The 21,404-nt window shown below is 43.8% G+C and overlaps 1 protein-coding gene across 4 annotated transcripts in view; it reads right to left on the reverse strand.

Annotated features, from left to right (window-relative positions):
• The window catches only part of LOC129862162 (liprin-beta-2-like), a 121,591-nt gene that overhangs the window by 67,114 nt on the left and 33,073 nt on the right, over positions 1-21,404 (reverse strand). For all 4 annotated transcript variants that reach the window (XM_055933556.1, XM_055933557.1, XM_055933559.1 and 1 more), the window contains exons 2-3: positions 19,840-19,941; positions 7,665-7,888 (exon numbers count right to left, since the gene is read on the reverse strand). In XM_055933556.1, the coding sequence (XP_055789531.1) occupies positions 7,665-7,888; positions 19,840-19,903 (288 nt within the window). In that variant the 5' untranslated portion in view covers positions 19,904-19,941. The remainder of the gene's footprint in view (positions 1-7,664; positions 7,889-19,839; positions 19,942-21,404) is intronic.

Below are 21,404 nucleotides of genomic sequence, written 5' to 3' on the forward strand. Positions count from 1 at the left end.
TATGGCAGTGAATGCACTCAAAGAAAAAGCCCGCAGAGCATTGTATGCAATAAAAATGAAATTATTCAAAATCAACATCCCAATTAGAATTTGGACCAAAATATTTGACAGTGTAATCCTACCAATAGCTCTTTACGGAAGTGAGGTTTGGGGGCCACTCAATAAACTGGACTTTAAAATGTGGGACAAACATCCAATTGAAACCCTACATGCAGAATTCTGTCGGAAAATCCTACAAGTCCAGAGAAATACACCAACTAATGCATGTAGGGCAGAATTGGGCCGCTTTCCAGTAATAATGAAAATACAGAAAAGATCATTAAAATTTTGGCTACATCTAAATTCAAGTCCAAATTCGAGTCTGCAATTTAAAGCACTTCAAACCCAAGAACTGAGCCCAGAAACGAGCCCTCTCAGTCAGCTGGTGTTGGACCTAACCAACCAAGCTGACACCGGCACTGCTTCAAAAGAAAGAATTCCAATAAACAAAATCATGAACCAATCAAAGGACTCATATTTACAACATTGGAAAAACGAAACAAAATCCCAAAGCCGACTAAATTGCTATCTGACCCTAAACAGAGAATATGAATTGGCTGAATATCTCTACTCTGTCAGAGATTCGAAGCAGAGACAGATCCTTACCAAGTACAGGCTGAGTGACCACCGATTGGCAATAGAAACCGGCAGACATAAAAAGACATGGCTACCCAAAGAGGAGCGTGTATGTGGTCACTGCACGACAGGGGAGGTAGAAACAGAGATGCACTTTCTCCTTTACTGTGATAAATATTCCTCACCAAGAGATTCATTATTCACAGAAATGACTACATTTATTCCAAATTTTAACTTATTAAACCCAGAGGAAAAACTAAAAATACTCATGGGCGAAGGAGCAATGGCTCCTCTTGCAGCCAAATATGTATTTGCCTGCCATAGCCTGAGGGACACTGAATAATAACATCTACATAGTAAGCAGTAACTTACTTATTATGACTGTTATTGTTATTACTGTTATTGTTATTAGTATTATTATTGTTGTTTATCATTCCAAATAGTAATGGTATGGGTGGTAATGGTAATGATAGCAGTTTAATGATAGTGGTGGTGGTAGTGGTGCATTACACCATACATTACATTCGACTATTGACTGTTACCATTTTATTGTTACTATTTTTTATATTTAATTTTGTATTATTATTTACTGCCATTCTATATTATTATTTGTCATTGTTTTAATTGTATTACAATGTATATTGTATACATTGTTGCTTTGGCAATATTGACACAATGTTTTTCATGCCAATAAAGCAGCTTGAATTTGAATTTGAATTTGAGAGAGAGAGTGAGAGAGAGAGAGAGAGAGAGAGAGACAGAGAGAGAGAGACAGAGAGAGAGAGAGAGACAGAGAGAGAGACAGAGAGAGAGACAGAGAGAGAGACAGAGAGAGAGAGAGAGAGAGAGACAGAGACAGAGACAGAGACAGAGAGAGAGAGACAGAGAGAGAGAGAGAGAGACAGAGAGAGAGAGAGAGAGAGAGAGAGAGAGAGAGAGAGAGAGAGAGAGAGAGAGAGAGAGAGACAGTTGTAAATACAACCCATATTTATGCTTATTTATTTGAACTTGTGTGCTTTAACCATTTGTACATTGTTACAACACTGTATATATATATAATATGACATTTGTAATGTCTTCATTGTTTGGAAAGTTCTGTATGTGTAATGTTTACTGTTAATTTGTATTGTTTGTTTCACTTTTGTGTATTGTCTACCTCATTTGCTTTGGCAATGTTAACACATGTTTCCCATGCCAATAAAGCCCCTTGAATTGAATTGAATTGACAGAGACAGAGAGAGAGAGAGAGAAATATATGTCTGATGCTGCAGCCCGGTCCCCAGCATCTGCTGTGACTGAGAAAGAGCACCCAGCCAACGCAAAGCATAGCAACAGGCTTTAATGTCAATGTAGACACAGACCATGCCAACTCTCTCTCTTCTTCGTGCTCTCTCTTTCCCTTGTTCTCTCTTTCCTCTATGGTTTCTCTTTTACTCTCTCTCCTGAATGGTCTTTCCCACCCTCTCCTCTTATTAGCTTAGACACAAAATAAACCTGAACTGAAACAGATTATGGTTTAAGATGAGAGGGAGCACCATTTAAAGAAACATACACACATCTCTCACATCGCACACATCACTCTCCCGCTCCTTTTTAATCTACCTCTTCTTGTCTCTTCAGACCAATGCAGCAACAGCCCTCCTACCATTAGCTTCAGACTGGAATTCTTTATCTGGATGTCCCATTTCCTGTTTATGGGACCTTTCTCTAAAACTCACTCAGCCCCCTCCCCACTGAACCATTTGGCTGCCACTGACAGTTCCACGTACACACATCACAGAACACAGACAGAAACAGAGAAACACAGGGGGTGTGTGACATGTATGTAGGGCATGCTGCAACAGGCCTCTTCCATGCAGAGTGTAATGAATCATGGGTTACAGTCAGTGAGACTCAGACTCATACTGTGTGTAAACTCAATGTGAGACAGATGGTCCTCCTTGCAGAGCTTGACTGCAGTAAAGTGAATTAGACTCAGAGCACAGTGTGACTGAGACATGATGCCTTTAATACATTTCAGTGATCCTACGTCTTAACACCCTACAGTGTATGTTACCATGGTCCAGATCACTCCTCTCTCTCTCTCTCTCTCTCTCTCTCTCTCTCTCTCTCTCTCTCTCTCTCTCTCTCTCTCTCTCTCTCTCTCTCTCTCTCTCTCTCTCTCTCTCTCTCTCTCTCTCTCTCTCTCTCTCTCTCTCTCTCTCTCTCTCTCCATCGCTACAGAGCTACAGTCATTGTTTGCATGGCTTGGAGGGACTGACTGTGCACTCTGTCCTGCTCCTGGCTATGTTGACAGCTGAGTTAGACAATCACCAAGATAACTCTTTCTCTCTCTTTCTCTCTACTAACCCCCTCCCTCTCTCTACTAACCCCCTCCCTCGCTCTACTCATCCCCTCCCTCGCTCTACTAACCCCCTCCCTCTCTCTACTAACCCCCTCCCTCTCTCTACTAACCCCCTCCCTCTCTCTACTAACCCCTCCCTCTCTCTACTAACCCCCTCCCTCTCTCTACTAACTCCTCTCCATCTCTCTACTAACCCCCTCCCTCTCTCTATTGCCCCCTCCCTCTCTCTACTAACCCCCCCTCCCTCTCTCTACTAACCCCCTCCCTCTCTCTATTAACCCCATGCCTCGCTCTATTAACACCCTCCCTCTCTCTATTACCCCCCTCCCTCTCTCTATTACCCCCCTCCCTCTCTCTACTACCCCCCTCCCTCTCTCTACTAACCCCCTCCCTCACTCTACTAACCCCCTCCCTCTCTCTACTAACCCCCTCCCTCTCTCTACTAACCCCTCTCCCTCTCTCTACTAACCCCCTCCCTCTCTCTACTAACCCCCTCCCTCTCTCTACTAACCCCCTCCCTCTCTCTACTACCCCCCCTCCCTCGCTCTACTAACCCTCTCCCTCTCTCTACTAACCCCCTCCCTCTCTCTACTAACCCCCTCCCTCTCTCTACTAACCCCCTCCCTCTCTCTACTAACCCCTCTCCCTCTCTCTACTAACCCCCTCCCTCTCTCTACTAACCCCCTCCCTCTCTCTACTAACCCCTCTCCCTCTCTCTACTAACCCCCTCCCTCTCTCTACTAATCCCCTCCCTCGCTCTACTACCTCCCTCCCTCGCTCTATTAACCCACTCCCTCTCTCTATTGCCCCCTCCCTCTCTCTACTAACCCCCTCCCTCTCTCTACTAACCCCCTCCCTCGCTCTACTCATCCCCTCCCTCGCTCTACTAACCCCCTCCCTCTCTCTACTAACCCCCTCCCTCTCTCTACTAACCCCCTCCCTCTCTCTACTAACCCCCTCCCTCTCTCTACTAACCCCCTCCCTCTCTCTACTAACTCCTCTCCATCTCTCTACTAACCCCCTCCCTCTCTCTATTGCCCCCTCCCTCTCTCTACTAACCCCCTCCCTCTCTCTACTAACCCCCTCCCTCTCTCGATTAACCCCATGCCTCGCTCTATTAACACCCTCCCTCTCTCTATTACCCCCCTCCCTCTCTCTATTGCCCCCCTCCCTCTCTCTACTAACCCCCTCCCTCTCTCTACTAACCCCCTCCCTCTCTCTACTAACCCCCTCCCTCTCTCTATTAACCCCCTCCCTCTCTCTACTAACCCCCTCCCTCTCTCTACTAACCCCCTCCCTCGCTCTATTAACCCCCTCCCTCCCTCTACTAACCCCCTCCCTCTCTCTACTAACCCCCTCCCTCTCTCTACTAACCCCCTCCCTCTCTCTACTAACCCCCTCCCTCTCTCTACTAACCCCCTCCCTCTATCTACTAACCCCCTCCCTCTCTCTATTAACCCCCTCTCTCTCTACTAACCCCCTCCCTCGCTCTATTAACCCCCTCCCTCCCTCTATTAACCCCCTCCCTCCCTCTACTAACCCCCTCCCTCCCTCTACTAACCCCCTCCCTCCCTCTACTAACCCCCTCCCTCTCTCTACTAACCCCCTCCCTCTCTCTACTAACCCCCTCCCTCTCTCTACTAACCCCCTCCCTCTCTCTATTAACCCCCTCCCTCTCTCTACCAACCCCCTCCCTCGCTCTATTAACCCCCTCCCTCCCTCTACTAACCCCCTCCCTCTCTCTACTAACCCCCTCCCCTCTCTCTACTAACCCCCTCCCTCTCTCTACTAACTCCCTCCCTCTCTCTACTAACCCCCTCCCTCGCTCTATTAACCCCCTCCCTCTCTCTACTAACCCCCTCCCTCGCTCTATTAACCCCCTCCCTCGCTCTATTAACCCCCTCCCTCTCTCTATTAACCCCCTCCCTCTCTCTACTAACCCCCTCCCTCTCTCTACTAACCCCCTCCCTCTCTCTACTAACTCCCTCCCTCTCTCTACTAACCCCTCCCTCTCTCTACTAACCCCCTCCCTCGCTCTATTGCCCCCCTCCCTCGCTCTACTAACCCCCTCCCTCTCTCTACTAACCCCCTCCCTCTCTCTACTAACCCCCTCCCTCTCTCTACTAACTCCCTCCCTCGCTCTATTGCCCCCCTCCCTCACTCTATTGCCCCCTCCCGCTCTCTATCGCCTCCCTCCCTCTCTGTATTGCCCCCCTCCCTCGCTCTATTGCCCCCTCCATCTCTCTACTTACCCCCTCCCTCTCTCTATTACCCCCTCCCTCTCTCTACTAACCCCCTCCCTCTCTCTACTAACCCCCTCCCTCGCTCTATTACCCCCTCCCTCTCTCTACTAACCCCCTCCCTCTCTCTACTATTCCCCTCCCTCGCTCTACTAACCCCCTCCCTCTCTCTACTAACCCCCTCCCTCTCTCTACTAACCCCCTCCCTCCCTCTACTAACCCCTCCCTCTCTCTATTTCTTCCCTCCCTCCCTCTCTCTAATTCCCCCCCTCGCTCTCTCTATTTATGCCTCCCTCCCTCTTTCTCTCTCTCAAACAATCACTCCTTGTATAAGTCAAAGCAACAACTTTCCCTTTTAAAACACAATCTTCCGCCTCGTGCTTAACGTCTGCGCCAGACCTGAAACCTCTCTTATGGTCTGACATTCTCTGATTGACAAACAATAGCTTCTCCTTCCTGCCAATAACGTATGGAGGGAGCTTTATCACATTTCTTCTGTGGAGGGGCTCAGCTAATCAGAGAACAGTTTGTTGGGATTAACTGAGGAGTGTGTGTGTTTGATCTTGCACCTGGCCAGTAGAGAGGAGAGAGGGAGGAGAGGAGGAGGGGAAGAGGGAGAGGGGCGACCGTGTGGCGTGTGAGACCCCTGCTGTACAGAGAGAGCAGGGCCTCTACGACTCAGACAGAGGGAAAAACGAGAGCCTTTCATTGGCCACTTAGCCTCGCTAACAGATTAGCTCCGCCAACAGATTGTTTATTGCAGCCTCAGCCAATGACACGACTATAACAATGCACGTCAACAATCGTCTCTATGAACAGTGGCAGTGACAGTATCATCATGTGGTTATCATTTCCTAAATATGATCCAAATATGTTATGTGTCTACATACCCTCGTAAACCAGGTCATGAAAAACCTTCACAAACAGCCAACAAATAGAGAAAACAACAAGCGTGATATTCATCAAAAAATCTATAGGCTAAGAGCTCGATTTACTGTGACAGCTGAACAGCCCACATAAAGAAATAATACAGTTTACTATAGAATTCTACATTACTTACTATAGAATTACCTCCCTCCCTCCCTCCCTCCCTCCCTCCCTCCCTCCCTCCCTCCCTACCTACCTACCTACCTACCTACCTACCTACCTACCTACCGGTTATGGAAAAGAGCAGAAGCTCGGAACTCTCCGTTCAGAACCCAGTTCTACCTACCTACCTAATTACAGGTTATGGAAAAGGAGAAAGCCCCCTACTTCTATGTCAAAGAAAAAAAATACTACAGTAAATATTACAGTATACTACAGTCCGCAAAAACACTACAGTAAATATTACAATATATTATTTATACTATAGTAAACTGTAAATACTACAGTAAATACTGTCATGTTTTTACAGTGAATACTACAGTAAAGTCAGCAAAAATACTACAGTGAATACTATAGTAATGCTACCATAGTATACACTATAGTATTTTTTCATGTGGGAGTGAACAGATGAAGAATTGATTCAGACTTACCCCCTAACACCCCAGAGTGCTTCAGGTGTGTTGAGGTGACCAGACAGACAGCACAGAGCAAACAGAGTAAGTGTAGTGAGTAGAGAGAGTAGAACCGTGAGTGTGGAAAGTAGGAGGAAAAGAAGAGAGGAGTGATTAGAAAGAGGGAGAGCGGGAGAGTGGGGAGAGGGAGTAGGGCAGGAAGTTGAGCTCAGTCGTAATAGGAGTCTCTGAGGAACACATTGAGACTTTCAAACACGGCCAGCCTTAGTTACCAGAGAGAGACCCAGCCAGGGCCAAAATAAGACCTGCTCACAGTCCCAGTCCCAGTAGGAAAGAGTCAGACACAGTCACACACAGTCTTTCCCAGACACAGCCCCAGACACAGCCCCAGACACAGTCCCAGACACAGTCCCAGACACAGTCCCAGACACAGTCCCAGACACAGTCCCAGACACAGCCCCAGACACAGCCCTGCTAAGACCTAGCAGCACCCAGGAATAGTTCTAGGTCTGTTCAACACTCCTACACAGCTGCTGCAATGAATCAACCCTCTCTCCTTCTATGTGTTACAAAGAGAGAGAAAAAAGAACCCAATGGCGTATAATGGAAAGGCTTTTGACAGCAAACAGCTGGCTGACTTTTCTACAACTTTTTGGAAGTTTCTGCCACATCTGTGAATCCCAGAGATAACATGCCTCAAGTAGAAGTAAATCAGACCACATATTTATTGGCCTGCAAACAACCCCGACACTATCGACATCATGCCACGTCAATAATAAATAGTGCACTGCTAATGAGTAGGACATTTTTGGATTCTGAGCAAATAATGAACTAATGATAATCTATATTATCTGTTTATAGACTATATTGTTAGACACAGAAAGATGACTATGGTTGGTAGAGATGGTTGACAAAAGTAATGAAGAAATAGTTTCCATAGACCCAGGTGTGCTCCCTGCTACTCACCGAGCCCCTGTCTGAGCCCCTGTCCATGTCCAGCCAGTCCATGAGCATGTGAGCAGTGCTGCTGGGGACCTGGGCCCTCAGGGTGTTCCTCTCCTCCTCTCTGGGCTGCAGCTCCAGGGCCAGCCTCAGGTCCTCAACCAGCTGCAGCACCTGCAGGGGCCCTGCGCTACCTGGGGAGCCCAGCTCAAACAGGCCGTTGGTGTACTCGGCTGCAGCCTTGGAGCCTGCCGGGGACAGAGGACAAAGAGTCATTATCCTGGACAAGATTGTATATCATTTACATTTACATTTAAGTCATTTAGCAGAAGCTCTTATCCGGAGCGACTTACAAATTGGTGCATTCACCTTATGATATCCAGTGGAACAACCACTTTACAATAGTGCATCTAAATCTTTTAAGGGGGGGGGGGGTTAGAAGGATTACTTTATCCTATCCTAGGTATTCCTTAAAGAGGTGGGGTTTCAGGTGTCTCCGGAAGGTGGTGATTGACTCCGCTGACCTGGCGTCGTGAGGGAGTTTGTTCCACCATTGGGGTGCCAGAGCAGCGAACAGTTTTGACTTTGATATCAGCACATATAAATATCTATCGCAGAAACTGACCCAGTCAGCTCCCTCTATTTTAAACTATACGTCCACGTGTCACCTGTATCTGCTCACTAAGCTAATGTCTGTTCCAGCTTCATCATCATCTGGGAGCTGGAGAGCAAGTTAAACTTCCTCCATAAACACTCAGACATCTGGAGCATGTTAGCGTATCGTTACAGTATGCTCCAAGGAAACCATATGAACACGGATTCCATTGAAGACGTCCAAAATCAATAAACTGGAAAGAAACCTGCCTGCTACCATTGTGATTTATGGTGTTTCCATGTTGTGTTTTTTTACTCATTGGCTCTCCAACTCGGTTCCTGTAGGTTAGCAGGGCTCTCCAACCCTGTTCCGGTAGGTTAGCAGGGCTCTCCAACCCTGTTCCGGTAGGTTAGCGGGGCTCTCCAACCCTATTCCTGTAGGTTAGCAGGGCTCTCCAACCCTGTTCCTGTAGGTTAGCAGGGCTCTCCAACCCTGTTCCTGTAGGTTAGCAGGGCTCTCCAACCCTGTTCCTGGAGAGCTACCATCCTGTAGGTTTTCGCTTCAACCCTAATCTTGTGCGCCTGATTCTAATAATTATCAGGTTGATTATTAGATTAATCAGAAGTTAAAACTGGGGTTAGAGCAAAAACCTACAGGAGGGTAGTTCTCCAGGAACAGAGTTGGAAATAAAACCTACAGGAGGGTAGCTCTCCAGGAACAGGGTTGGAGTTAAAACCTACGTGTAGGAGGGTAGCTCTCCAGGAACAGGGTTGGAGTTAAAACCTATGTACAGGAGGGTAGCTCTCCAGGAACAGGGTTAGAGTTAAAACCTACAAGAGGGTAGCTCTCCAGGAACAGGGTTAGAGTTAAAACCTACAGGAGGGTAGCTCTCCAGGAACAGGGTTGGTGTCACACCCTGATCTGTTTCACCTGTCTTTGTGCTTGTCTCCACCCCCCTCAAGGTGTCGCCCATCTTCCCCATTAACCCCAGTGTATTTATACCTGTGTTCTCTGTTTGTCTGTTGCCAGTTCTATTTTGTTTCGTAATACCTACCATCATTTGCCCCCTTGCTCCTGGCTGTTCTTGTTCCTGGTTTCTTGTCTTTCCAAGTTTTGACCTTTCTGCCTGCCCTGAGCCTGCCTGCCAGCCATTCTATACCTTGCCACACCTCTCTGGATTATTGAACCCTGCCTGCCCTGAGACTGCCTGCCGTTCTGGACCTGTTGCACTCTTTCTGGATTACTGACCTCTACCTGTCCTTGACTTGTTGTTTGCCTGCCCCTGTACTAGAAATTATTTTGTTACTTCGACACTGTCTGCAATGTGGCCATACGTGAAACCTGATAGTTGGCGTTAAAACCTACAGGAGGGTAGCTCTCCAGGAACAGGGTTCTGTCCCCCGGCTAATACATGTGTCAAACTCATTCCACGGAGGGCCGAGTGTCTGCGGGTTTTCGCTCCTCCCTTGTACTTGATTGATGAATTAATGTCACTGATTAGTAAAAAACTCCCCTCACCTGCTTGTCTAGGTCTTAATTGAAAGGAAAAAACAGTAGTCTTGGTAGGACTAGCCTGATCCCAGATATGTGTGTGCCGTCTTGCCAACTCCTATGGCCAATGTCATGACATGCAGCACAAACAGATCTGGGACCAGTCCATATCCATGTATACAAACAGCCTTCTTTTCACAACAAAAAAAACATACAAAGAAACTATGGTACATTGAGTGAAACTATGGTACATTGACTGCATGCTTTGGTTGGCTTGACTTTGAGGAAAATTTAAGAAGAACACGATGTTGAAAAAAACAAGATTTTCCGTAAATATGCCTGTGCCTGCCTGAGGGCCAATGCGCATACGGACTCAGAGAGGAACGGATTATTCACGCATGCTCAACTGCATCTCGCTAAAAAATATCATAACTATGGGTATCTACAGCCAAATAGCCCTGTTTATTGTTCATCTAATATCTAGTATATAATTAGCTTTATTCAGATCACAAGCCTGATACAAAACATGTTTGTTCAATAAAATGCCTGAAACAAGTTACCAGGCCAGATCAGTTTTACAGTAGTGTAGTACTTACTTCTCTTTGTGTGAGCATGGTTTGGAGTTGGTTGAGGTTTCCAACTACTATCCATATAACACATTTTTATTATCCTAAAATAAATTGACAATAAGTGAAAAACACAAAGAAACCAATTATTCAACTCAAGATTATAATAATAGAGTATCTCTCATCTGATTCAGATGCTCCAGCAATAACCAGTAGGTGGCATATTTTCAAGTCCATCACTGCTGCAGCAACTCATTACCTGCATATTATATTAAATGTCAAGTGCCTTTCAGAGATATTTCCAGCATATACTATTACGGAAAACGATGTCCTAATACTCAAATGTAATCAGACCAGTATCTCAAAATATGGCTGACGATTGGGACTAATGCCTTGTTGATGATTGGGATTCCTTGCAGTAATTACATTTTGATTATATTCTATTTGTAGTCCTTGAAAATATAGGCTGCATATGAGATAATGTTTGGCAACAGTAAAGTAATTAACTTTAATTGTTATTGACCAGATCTTATTGTGGTAATAGCAATGATTAACTTGTGAACATCCTGAATTAGACCTTGAGGCTAACTTGTTTTCACCTTGATCAGTCAAGGTGACTGTTGATCCCGATCTCTTGTCATGGTGAATTGACAAAAAGGGAAAGACCAATGGCATGAATTTCAGACAAGATGTACGTAGATTTACACAATAAAACACTGCTTTGACTAGGATTGCAAAACTACCGGTATTTTACCAAAGTTACCAGAATCTTCAGTAATTTTGGTAATTTATACTTGAATAAGTTTTTTAATCTATAGTATTCATTTATTATACCTGTGTCCATATTATGCATGTGTTTCTAGTAGTTAGACCATATGGTTCAAGATAAAATAGTCTAATTCTTGAAAAAAGCATCTAATTAAGAATGGGATTATTTTCAATTACCTCTGCAACTCTTCTCAACAGCCAACAGTTTGATGCCAAAACATTGACAACAAATACAGTTTGTAAAAATAATTACTGATATTTCATGCTAAAACACTAATATAAAACACCAATGGTATTCACTAAATGTATGGTTTATAGTTACGATAATGTTTTACAGAGTTGTCATTCTTTAATTTTTACAATTATTTCATATATTTCACATGTGATAAGGCCACACAGAGGGCCAGAGATGATTACAGACACCTGTGATAATCTGAAGTACCCAAAAGGGCCACCAGATGTCTTGTGATAAATGAAATTCAACCCTTGAAAGATACAAACATTCTGGTAGTTTAATGGTAAACTTTGAAAGTTTCCAGTAATATACCATCCCTTTGCAACCCTAGCTGTGACATTCCCCTACATACTGAATAGTGGTGCTCGGGTCAGCTGTTTGTTCACTCGCACCCTGCCCGCAATTGTTAGTAACCCATACACAACCACCTGACTTTATGTGATAAAGTGAGAATCTGAGGCCGGAGCTATAGGGCTACAATGAATATATGTACTGTTGGGGTACTGGAGGACCAGGGTTGGGAAACAGTGCCCTAGAAGACTAAATAAACCCTTGTTCACCAGAATAATGTCACATATCGATATATTTATTTATTTATTTGTATTTCACCTTTATTTAACCAGGTAGGTTAGTTGGGAACAAGTTCTCATTTACAACTGCGACCTGGCCAAGATAAAGCAAAGCAGTGTGACACAAACAACACAGAGTTACACATGGAATAAACAAACATACGGTCAATAATACAATAGAAAAGTATATATACAGTGTGTGCAAATTAGGTAGGATAAGGGAGGTAAGGCAATAAATAGGCCATAGTGGCGAAATAATTACAATATAGCAATTAAACACTGGAGTGATCGATGTGCAGAAGATGAATGTGCAGGTAAAGATACTGGGGTGCAAAGAAGCAAAATAAATAAATAACAGTATGAGGATGAGGTAGTTGGATGGGCTATTTACAGATGGGCTATGTACAGGTGCAGTGATCTGTGAGCTGCTCTGACAGCTGGTGCTTAAAGTTAGTGAGGGAAATATGAGTCTCCAGCTTCAGTGATTTTTGCAGTTCGTTCCAGTCATTGGCAGCAAAGAACTGGAAGGAAAGGCCGCCAAAGGAGGAATTTGCCGTTGAGGGTGACCAGTGAAATATACCTGCTGGAGCGTGTGCTACGAATGGGTGCAGCTATGGTGACCAGTGAGCTGAGATAAGGCGGGGCTTTACCAAGCAAAGACTTATAGATGACCTGGAGCCAGTGGGTTTGGCGACGAATATGAAGCGAGGGCCAGCCAATGAGAGCATACAGGTCGCAGTGGTGGGTAGTATATGGGGCTTTGGTGACAAAACGGATGGCACTGTGATAGACTGCATCCAATTTGCTGAGTAGAGTGTTGGAGGCTATTTTGTAAATGACATCGCCGAAGTCAAGGATCGGTAGGATAGTCAGTTTTACAAGGGTATGTTTGGCAGCATGAGTGAAGGATGATTTGTTGCGAAATAGGAAGCCGATTCCAGCCGATTCTGGAGATGCTTAATGTGTGTCTGGATGGAGAGTTTACAGTCTAACCAGACACCTAGGTATTTGTAGTTGTCCACATATTCTAAGTCAGAACCGTCCAGAGTAGTGACACTGGACGGGCGGGCAGGTGCGGGCAACAATCAGTTGAAGAGCATGCATTTAGTTTTACTTGCATTTAAGAGCAGGAGGCCACGGAAGAAGAGTTGTATGGCATTGAAGCTCGTTTGGAGTTTAGTTAACACAGTGTCCAAAGAAGGGCCAGAAGTATACAGAATGATGTCGTCTGCGTAGCGGTGGATCAGAGAATCACCAGCAGCAAGAGCGACATCATTGATGTATACAGAGAAGAGAGTCGGCCCGAGAATTGAACCCTGTGGCACCCCCATAGAGACTGCCAGATGTTCGGACAACCGGCCCTCCGATTTGACACACTGAACTCTATCTGAGAAGTAGTTGGTGAACCAGGCGAGGCAGTCATTTGAGAAACCAAGGCTGTTGAGTCGGCCGATAAGAATGTGGTGATTGACAGAGTCGAAGGCCTTGGCCAGGTCGATGAATACAGCTGCACAGTATTGTCTCTTATCAATGGCGGTTATGATATTGTTTACGACCTTGAGCGTAGCTGAGGTGCACCCATGACCAGCTTTGAAACCAGATTGCATAGCGGAGAAGGTATGGTGGGATTTGAAATGGTCAGTGATCCGTTTGTTAACTTATCTGAATGAATGCTTCAATCTAGTTAACGTCGGTAAAGGTCTCTGTCATCTCCGCTTCTTTCGTAGAGCAAAGACGTTTTGGAACCGGGATAAAATTCAATAACTCAACAAAAGAAGGAAAATCTTTCTGTGCAACATTTCCACATGGCATAAGTTTGACCGGTTGTAAGGAAATAGAAAGCTGTGAAAACGACCCAACGTGTTTCTGGTAAGATTTCAGTTCGGCTTGGATGCATATTTTATGTGGTTGAAACACTATCAGCTTTTATGATGCTGAGAAAGATAGCACCACTACAGATGGTATCTAACTGCACATTCACTCAAGATGCTGAAAGAAAGAAATTCTCCTGTTCCCGTATCAAATGTAGCCTAAAATTGGTTTGTAATTTTACTACAAGAAATGCTTAATTATGTAGGAGTTGCTTAATTGCTTAATTATGTACAGTATACATATCTCCCTGGCATATTACATAATTTACGCAGCAGTATTAGAATTAGAATACAGGAGGGTATTAGAATACATTTTGGACATTTTTGGACCTTGTCGTGCTGTACTCACTTAAACAGGAAGGTGGCGCGCCGGTCCTTCGAATTATGATGACGTCATTGATCTTCAGGTCGTAGCTCTAGAAAGAGGCCTGATTTACAATTCCGAGTTGGATGTCCGTTCAAAGTCGGAGTTCATTTATTCCCGAGTTCCCAGTTGTCTTGAACTCACTGAAGTCAAGTTTTCGCAGTTCCAAGTTAACAGTTGTTTTGAGCGCGGCACAAATCATGCTTCACTGACAGCATGGGCAATGTTAGATGTTTATCACTTTAAACTTGGAAAAGAGCCCCTTACTCCCAGATTTGGGACCACACAGCCACTGATTCCTTCCAAACCACTCATTGTTGAATTTGTGATTTCCAACTTGCTGTGTAATGTTTATGTCCAATGGCCGATGAGCACCGATACGTTTTATCTGTAATTTCTCTTCATTATTTCTCTTCATATGACAAGGATTAAAAAGGATTTGCCAGAAGATTGTCGACTTGATTCATGATGACTGCTAGCTAAGATTTTGAAAGTATGATGTTGACATGTCCAATCAAAGCTACTGTACATATAACGTGATTTGACGTAATTTTATCTGTGGCCAATGACCTTGAGCCTTCTTGGATGGACACTTCTAATGTAACTCTAAGGCAGCACCCAAAGGGCTAGAATTTTCGAGGTCTACCTTTAGACGTGGCGGTGACGTACTGTCCCCATGAGTGACAGAACACTGAGCCAATCACTGGCTTGCCACATCACCACCGAAAGCACTGAAACACCTGCATTTTGGAGCTGCTTTACTCAATAAAACAGAAGAGACCATGTTTATAGGCGGCTTTATTAACTCAATTATATATATATAAAACATTTTTTTTTTTACATTGTTTGCAAACTGATATGTGACACATATTAATGCCAAAATAACATGCAAAACAGGCAAGCTAAAAATGTGGGGCTCTAAATAGGTGGGGCTCTGCCGCCACTGCATGGTTCTGATTTCTGTGTGTGTGTGTGTGTGTATGCGTTCATGCAAGTAGAAGAAAACATGTTGACACCATACTTGTGAGACTCAAATGCCATCCTCCTCTCTTTCATGTTGACGAAATGATCTATTACTGTCATACAGTACACACTTTTATGTTTTATTGTTTCTGTCAACGTATGCTCTCAATGCGATTTGATAGCAGTGACGCCAAATCCAATCTGGCTTCCTTGACACATGTTTTTGGTGTGCCAGGACCATTCACATTTATTTTATACTTTTTTATATAGGGAGGCCAAATGCTTGCTGACTTCCCTTGCATCAATGCTATGGGTGGCAACAATGTCATACTCTTTTGGACCAGACACCATCCGATAAATGGCCTAAACATAGAGACAGAGGGGCACTGTTTGGCTCGCTCGGATGCTTTCTCCGTTGAGATACAGTATATTCAGCCTCTTGCGAATATAAGGAAAATGATGAAATACAGAAAGACGAAAGATAACTGAATATCATTTTTCTTATTTTTTTCTTAGTACATTTTCTGGGGAAGCCTGGCTTCTCTTGGCATCCATGAATACACGCCACTTCTGAACAGTAGGCTACAATTCCCTTGACTACAACACCTGTTCTGCCAGTCACATTCTGTTAAAGGTCCCCAAAGCACACACATCCCTGGGTCGCTCCTCTTTTCACTTTGCTGCAGCTATCGACTGGAACAAACTGCAACAAACACTCAAACTGGACAGTTTTATCTCAATCTCTTCATTCAAAAACTCCATCATGGACACACTTACTGACAGTTGTGGCTGCTTTGTGTGATGTATTGTTGTCCCTACCCTCTTGCCTTTGTGCTGTTGTCTGTGCCCAATAATGTTTGTACCATGTTCTGTGCTGCTACCATGTTGTGTTGCTACCATGTTGTTGTTATGTTGTGTTGCCATGTGTTGCTGCCTTGCTATGTTGTTGTTTTATGTCTCTCTTCATGTAGCGTTGTGTTGTCTCTCGTTGTGATGTGTGTTTTGTCCTATATTTATTGTGTATTTGTATATATTTTTTAATCCCAGTCCCAGTCCCCCGTCCCCGCAGGAGGCCTTTTTCTTTTTGGTAGGCTGTCATTGTAAATAAGAATTTGTTCTTAAAACCTCTCTGGGATTTGTGGGACGGTAGCGTCTCACCTTGCCAACATCCAGTGAAAATGCAGAGCGCCAAATTCTAATAAATTACCATAAAAATTTTACTTTCATGAAATCACACATTCAATATACCAAACTAAAGCTACACTTGTTGTGAATCCAGCCAACGTGTCAGATTTTTGAAAATGCTTTACGGCGAAAGCAAACAATGCTATTATCTGAGGATAGCACCCCAGCTAACAATCACAGACCATCATATTTCAACCCCTCCGACGCGACACAAAACGCAGAAATAAAGATATAATTCATGCCTTACCTTTGACGAGCTTCTTCTGTTGGCACTCCAATATGTCCCATAAACATCACAAATGGTCCTTTTGTTCGATTAATTCTGTCGATATATATCCAAAATGTCCATTTATTTGGCGCGTTTGATCCAGAAAAACACCGGTTTCAACTTGCACAATGTGACTACAAAATATCTCAAAAGTTACCTGTAAGCTTTGTCCAAACATTTCAAACTACTTTTGTAATACAACTTTAGGTATTTTTTAACATAAATAATCGATAAAATTGAAGACGGGATGATCTGTGTTCAATACGTGTTCAATGTGTAGCTGTGTTCAATGTGTAGCATGCTTTCTGGTCACGCACCTCTAACAAACAGTACACTTCACTGGGGCCTCATTCTGAACATGGCTACTTATTCATTTCTCAAAGGAAAAACCTCAACCAATTTCTAAAGACTGTTGACATCCAGTTGAAGCAATGGCAACTGTAGCAAGGTCCCTTACAAATCTGGATTCCCAATGAAAGCCCATTGAAAAGAGAGTGACCTCAAAAAAAAAAATCTGAATGGTTTGTCCTCAGGGTTTTGCCTGCCAAAGAAGTTCTGTTATAGTCACAGACATGATTCAAACAGTTTTAGAAACGTCAGAGTGTTTTCTATCCAATACTAATAATAATATGCATATATTAGCATCTGGGACTGAGTAGGAGGCAGTTTACTCTTGGCACGCTTTTCATCCAAACGTGAACATGCTGCCCCCTATCCTAGAGAAGTTAACTTGCTTGCCTAGTTAAATAAAGGTTAAATAGAATAAAACAAATTTTAAAAAACGTGACAAAGGCCTATTTGAAGTTGCCATCTTGTGACTGTCAAATTTGTATAACGTCTCACAATCATCACATATAACATTGCCAGGACTTCCATCATGCTTTACCACTTCAGCAAATCTTTCCCAAACATTACTTTTCTGGCCCGCCCTTCTCTTTATTTTCAACTCTCCTTTCACAGCTTTTCTCTTATTGAATTAAACTCCACTTGTTTAGGCTTACACAGTAATGCCCGATAGCCTAAAATTATGAAATAAAAACCTCAATGTAGCCCATAGATAGAAATACATTTTATTGGTATTTTTTTCCCTCTTTATTCAACCCGCTCGCCCTTCATCCACACAATATTTCATGATCATAAACCCACCCTAAACCCGCCCTCCCCGTGAATATATCTGCGGGGACAGCAGGTTATGAGTCAACCCACGCATCACTAATACAGAAGGCTAAGTCAAACTCTGTGGTTAATTCCAACGGCTGTCAGAGTGGCATGTCTTTCACTCTCCACAGAGGCTGATGTAGCATTGAGTTGTTCTGTTGATCCGTTTAGTCACAAACTGGCATGTTGAGCTTCATCCCCCACATTCTATTTAGATGACCAACTGCTTTAACATGAACCCTTTATGAGTTCAATCATGTTGGCAATAGCTGAGCTTGCTGCAGGGAACTCAGCCCAACCCCCTACAAAGCCTTGCCCCTAATTTAACAGCCACACACACATAGGATGTGAGCATATGCCCCCACACACACAGGCACACGCCCACGCCCACACACACACGCGCACACACACTATCCATGTTTGACTGTGCCTTCCATCACACTAGTGCTGCATAGATTCCCTAAATAGGACTCATAGTGTACATGCAAGAAAGAGGAAAATGCCATTAAAACACACTCATATTTTGAAAGAACATCATAACAGAACAGACGGATCTAACTTCGCCTGTAAATAAGCCAAAAAATGATTTTCCTTTTTTTTTAATGATATTTCCAAACTATGAGGTGGAAATAAAACTCTGAAATTATGAAAATTATGATAATGCCCTTTTTGGATAAAGCGTCTGCTAAATGGAATATATTATCACATTATCACAGTGTGTATCATGTTAATGTTTTATCTGACCGTGTGGCTTAGTCTTGTGGGTCTAGTATTCTGTTCATGGGGACCACAGAACGTAGGCTAATGTAGCCTACATGTTATAGAGATGATGTATATATGGGAAAAATAACATTTTGTTACTATTTACTAAAGTGTTATACTAATTACAATATTTTTTAAAACAAGTAAATGTAATAATCTAATCTGATGTTTAGAATTTTACTTAAAAAGTAAGACTTCAAGAGATGGAGTTCAATGGAATTGGAAATGCATTCCGTCTAACGTGTTACAAACCCATCTTAGTTCAAGTCGATGGAGTCTATAGTAAACAGTCTGAGGATGACAGGGGGAACTGTCCAGGCCCCCAGTGTCCAGTCTAGAGCGGGAAGTCATGAGCTCTGCTGGTCTATTACCGCGTAGCAACCTAGCGGTGCCAAAAGCTCTGGTCTGCCATTGAAAGCCTACGAAAATGATGATCGTCAGAACGGCCCAAAAGTTTTGTGCTCTAAAATGAGTTTGTTATGATCAATTTAATCCCCACTGTGAATTCTTTAAAAGTTTGCTACAAATCGAGATATTTAATTAAATAGTGATTAATTCTGACAACAACATTTGTCATCACACAGGACCACGTGCTGACATAGACCAATCACTGGCCGGTAGGCTACGAGGGAGGAGGCTCTCTCAGGCAGGATGAAAACAACTACATCGACCATTAGCCTTTGCTAGTTTCGGCAACTTTCACCATGATCCTTTTTTTGTGTGCCATTTTTGGGCCATTCAGCAATATGACCCATAATCCACTTCATGCACCATCAGGAGTGTTCCATGGGAATACGTGGATGACGTCAGTGCTATGACTATCTACTGGTTTGAATGTCTATGGAATTGTTACAGCACAGGAGGTTTGTGGCACCTTAATTAGGGAGGATGGGCTCGTGGTAATGATTAAGTGGAATGGTATCAAATACATCAAACACATGGTTTCCATGTGGTTGATGCTATTCCATTTGCTCCATTCCAGACATTATTATGAGCTGTCCTCCCCTCAGCAGCCTCCTGTGTGTCACAGGCAGGGCTGATCTGATGTTTTATTCAGGATCTCATTTCTTTACAGGGTAGCCTTGCTTACTCTGCTCCATTTCTCAGCTTTTACCTGCCTGGCAGTGGCATGGTGTGTTTCAAGCACACACACGCCAGCAGTTAAACCTGTTTGATATACAGTATGTCACCTGAACCAATCACTGTGTACAAAGACGGTATAATGAGGCAAGGACCTTTCTTTCAAAAGAAGTGAACTTGTTTCTCAAGTTTGTTGTATATTCCAAATTGACGTCAGAGCCGTGTGAAAATACACAGATCTTTTCAATGGTGAATCAAAAAACCATAATAAACTGTGGGAGAATGTATTAGATGTAGTAGGAAGAGACAATTAATCACTTTTACCTGCGATGATGTCATCCATTTGCTCCAAGGCCGCCTCCAACATGTGACTTGCATCTGAGGCCATGGCGACAGACTACTGCATCAGCCTCTATGCTTAGTGTCCTGGAGGGAAATATAAACACTGTTACATTTTAAGAAAGAGGAATTCTAAATATAATATAATTTAGCTTTGAAAACTTTGTACAGTAAACATCAGTTAGAAAATAAATGTCATATGGTACAAATTAGCCACGTATAAATAAATACTTGAACGGAGAACTAAGGATCAATTGTACTGCTGTGATATATTCTCTATTGAAATGGTTTCAGATACAGTATGTCCTTGTAACGTGATGGTTCCTAGGCATACATTGCAGTATGATCCCGTTGGCCTGGTACAGAGACTACTGGTATTTGCTCTGGGTCATCCCTATCAGTAGGACAGAGCATGGCTTAGGGGCTGGGGCTGGGGCTGGGGCTGGGGCTGGGGCTGGGGCTGCCCCCCCCCCCCCCCCCCCCCCCCCCCCCCTCTCTGATGACTGTACAGCGGACCCCTGTTCAAATGAGGCCTCCAAACCACCCAGCATGTTCTCCTCCCTCTGGCATCCTGCCTTACAACCATCAGCATCTACCCTCTTAAACAGAGAGAACAGGCCGTCCCTTGCCTAACCCCCCAGGTTACGGGATCTAAACACACTGTGAATGTCTTTGTTCTTTCAACTGTTGATAGAGCTGATGGTTGGTGGCGTTGGGGTATATCTCCATTCCACTCAACCATCAATCACTGAGTTGGGAGACATTCACAAGGACCCAGGTCTGTTTTCATTACGGCTCAAAAGGGATCAGAGTGAAGCGTGACAGATAAATTGATCATCAACCTATGATGAGTTCCAAAGATCAAAGACAATACAAGCATCTTGAACTTTGACTACCTGTTGGGGATGGGGGCGCTGTTTAGACTATTTATGCCAATTTGGCTAATTTTTTAAACGGCTTCCCACAAAATCCTTGATCGTACAATATGCATATTATTATTATTATTGGATAGAAAACAGTCTATAGTTTCTATAGGAGTTGAAATTTTGTCTCTAAGTGGAACAGAGCCCATTCTACAGCAATTTCCCTGACATGGAGTCAGATTTGAGAAATGTTGGCCACTCTTCTGAAGTCAGTTAAAAGGGCACTGTCGTTGCTATGACTATACGGACACTTCTTACGTCTTCCCCTGGATGCCTTTACGTGATGACGATTCCAACGGGGTCGATTGCGCGTTCACAGGCCCTACAAATGAAAAAACCCTGAAGCTAGTCATTCTTTGGGAGCTGCGTCATGAGCCTAGAGGACACCGGCGCGCACCTGTTCCAAGCGTTAGTTTAGCCTCTTATATTTCTCCGGTCATCTTTTCACTCGTTATAGGAGTTAAAAACATCACAAGGTAGTTAATTTAAAGCGTTTTATAGCAATTTATATCCGTTTAGTGCGATTTTGGGACATTTATTTTTGCAACGATGTGAAAAGTTGGGCACGCTTTTCAGTTCATCCCGAACGCAGTTGACATTTCCACATGGCAAGAGGACAGCTTTCCA

This window comes from Salvelinus fontinalis, chromosome 9, assembly GCF_029448725.1.
Source record: "Salvelinus fontinalis isolate EN_2023a chromosome 9, ASM2944872v1, whole genome shotgun sequence".
Classification (NCBI taxonomy): domain Eukaryota; kingdom Metazoa; phylum Chordata; class Actinopteri; order Salmoniformes; family Salmonidae; genus Salvelinus; species Salvelinus fontinalis.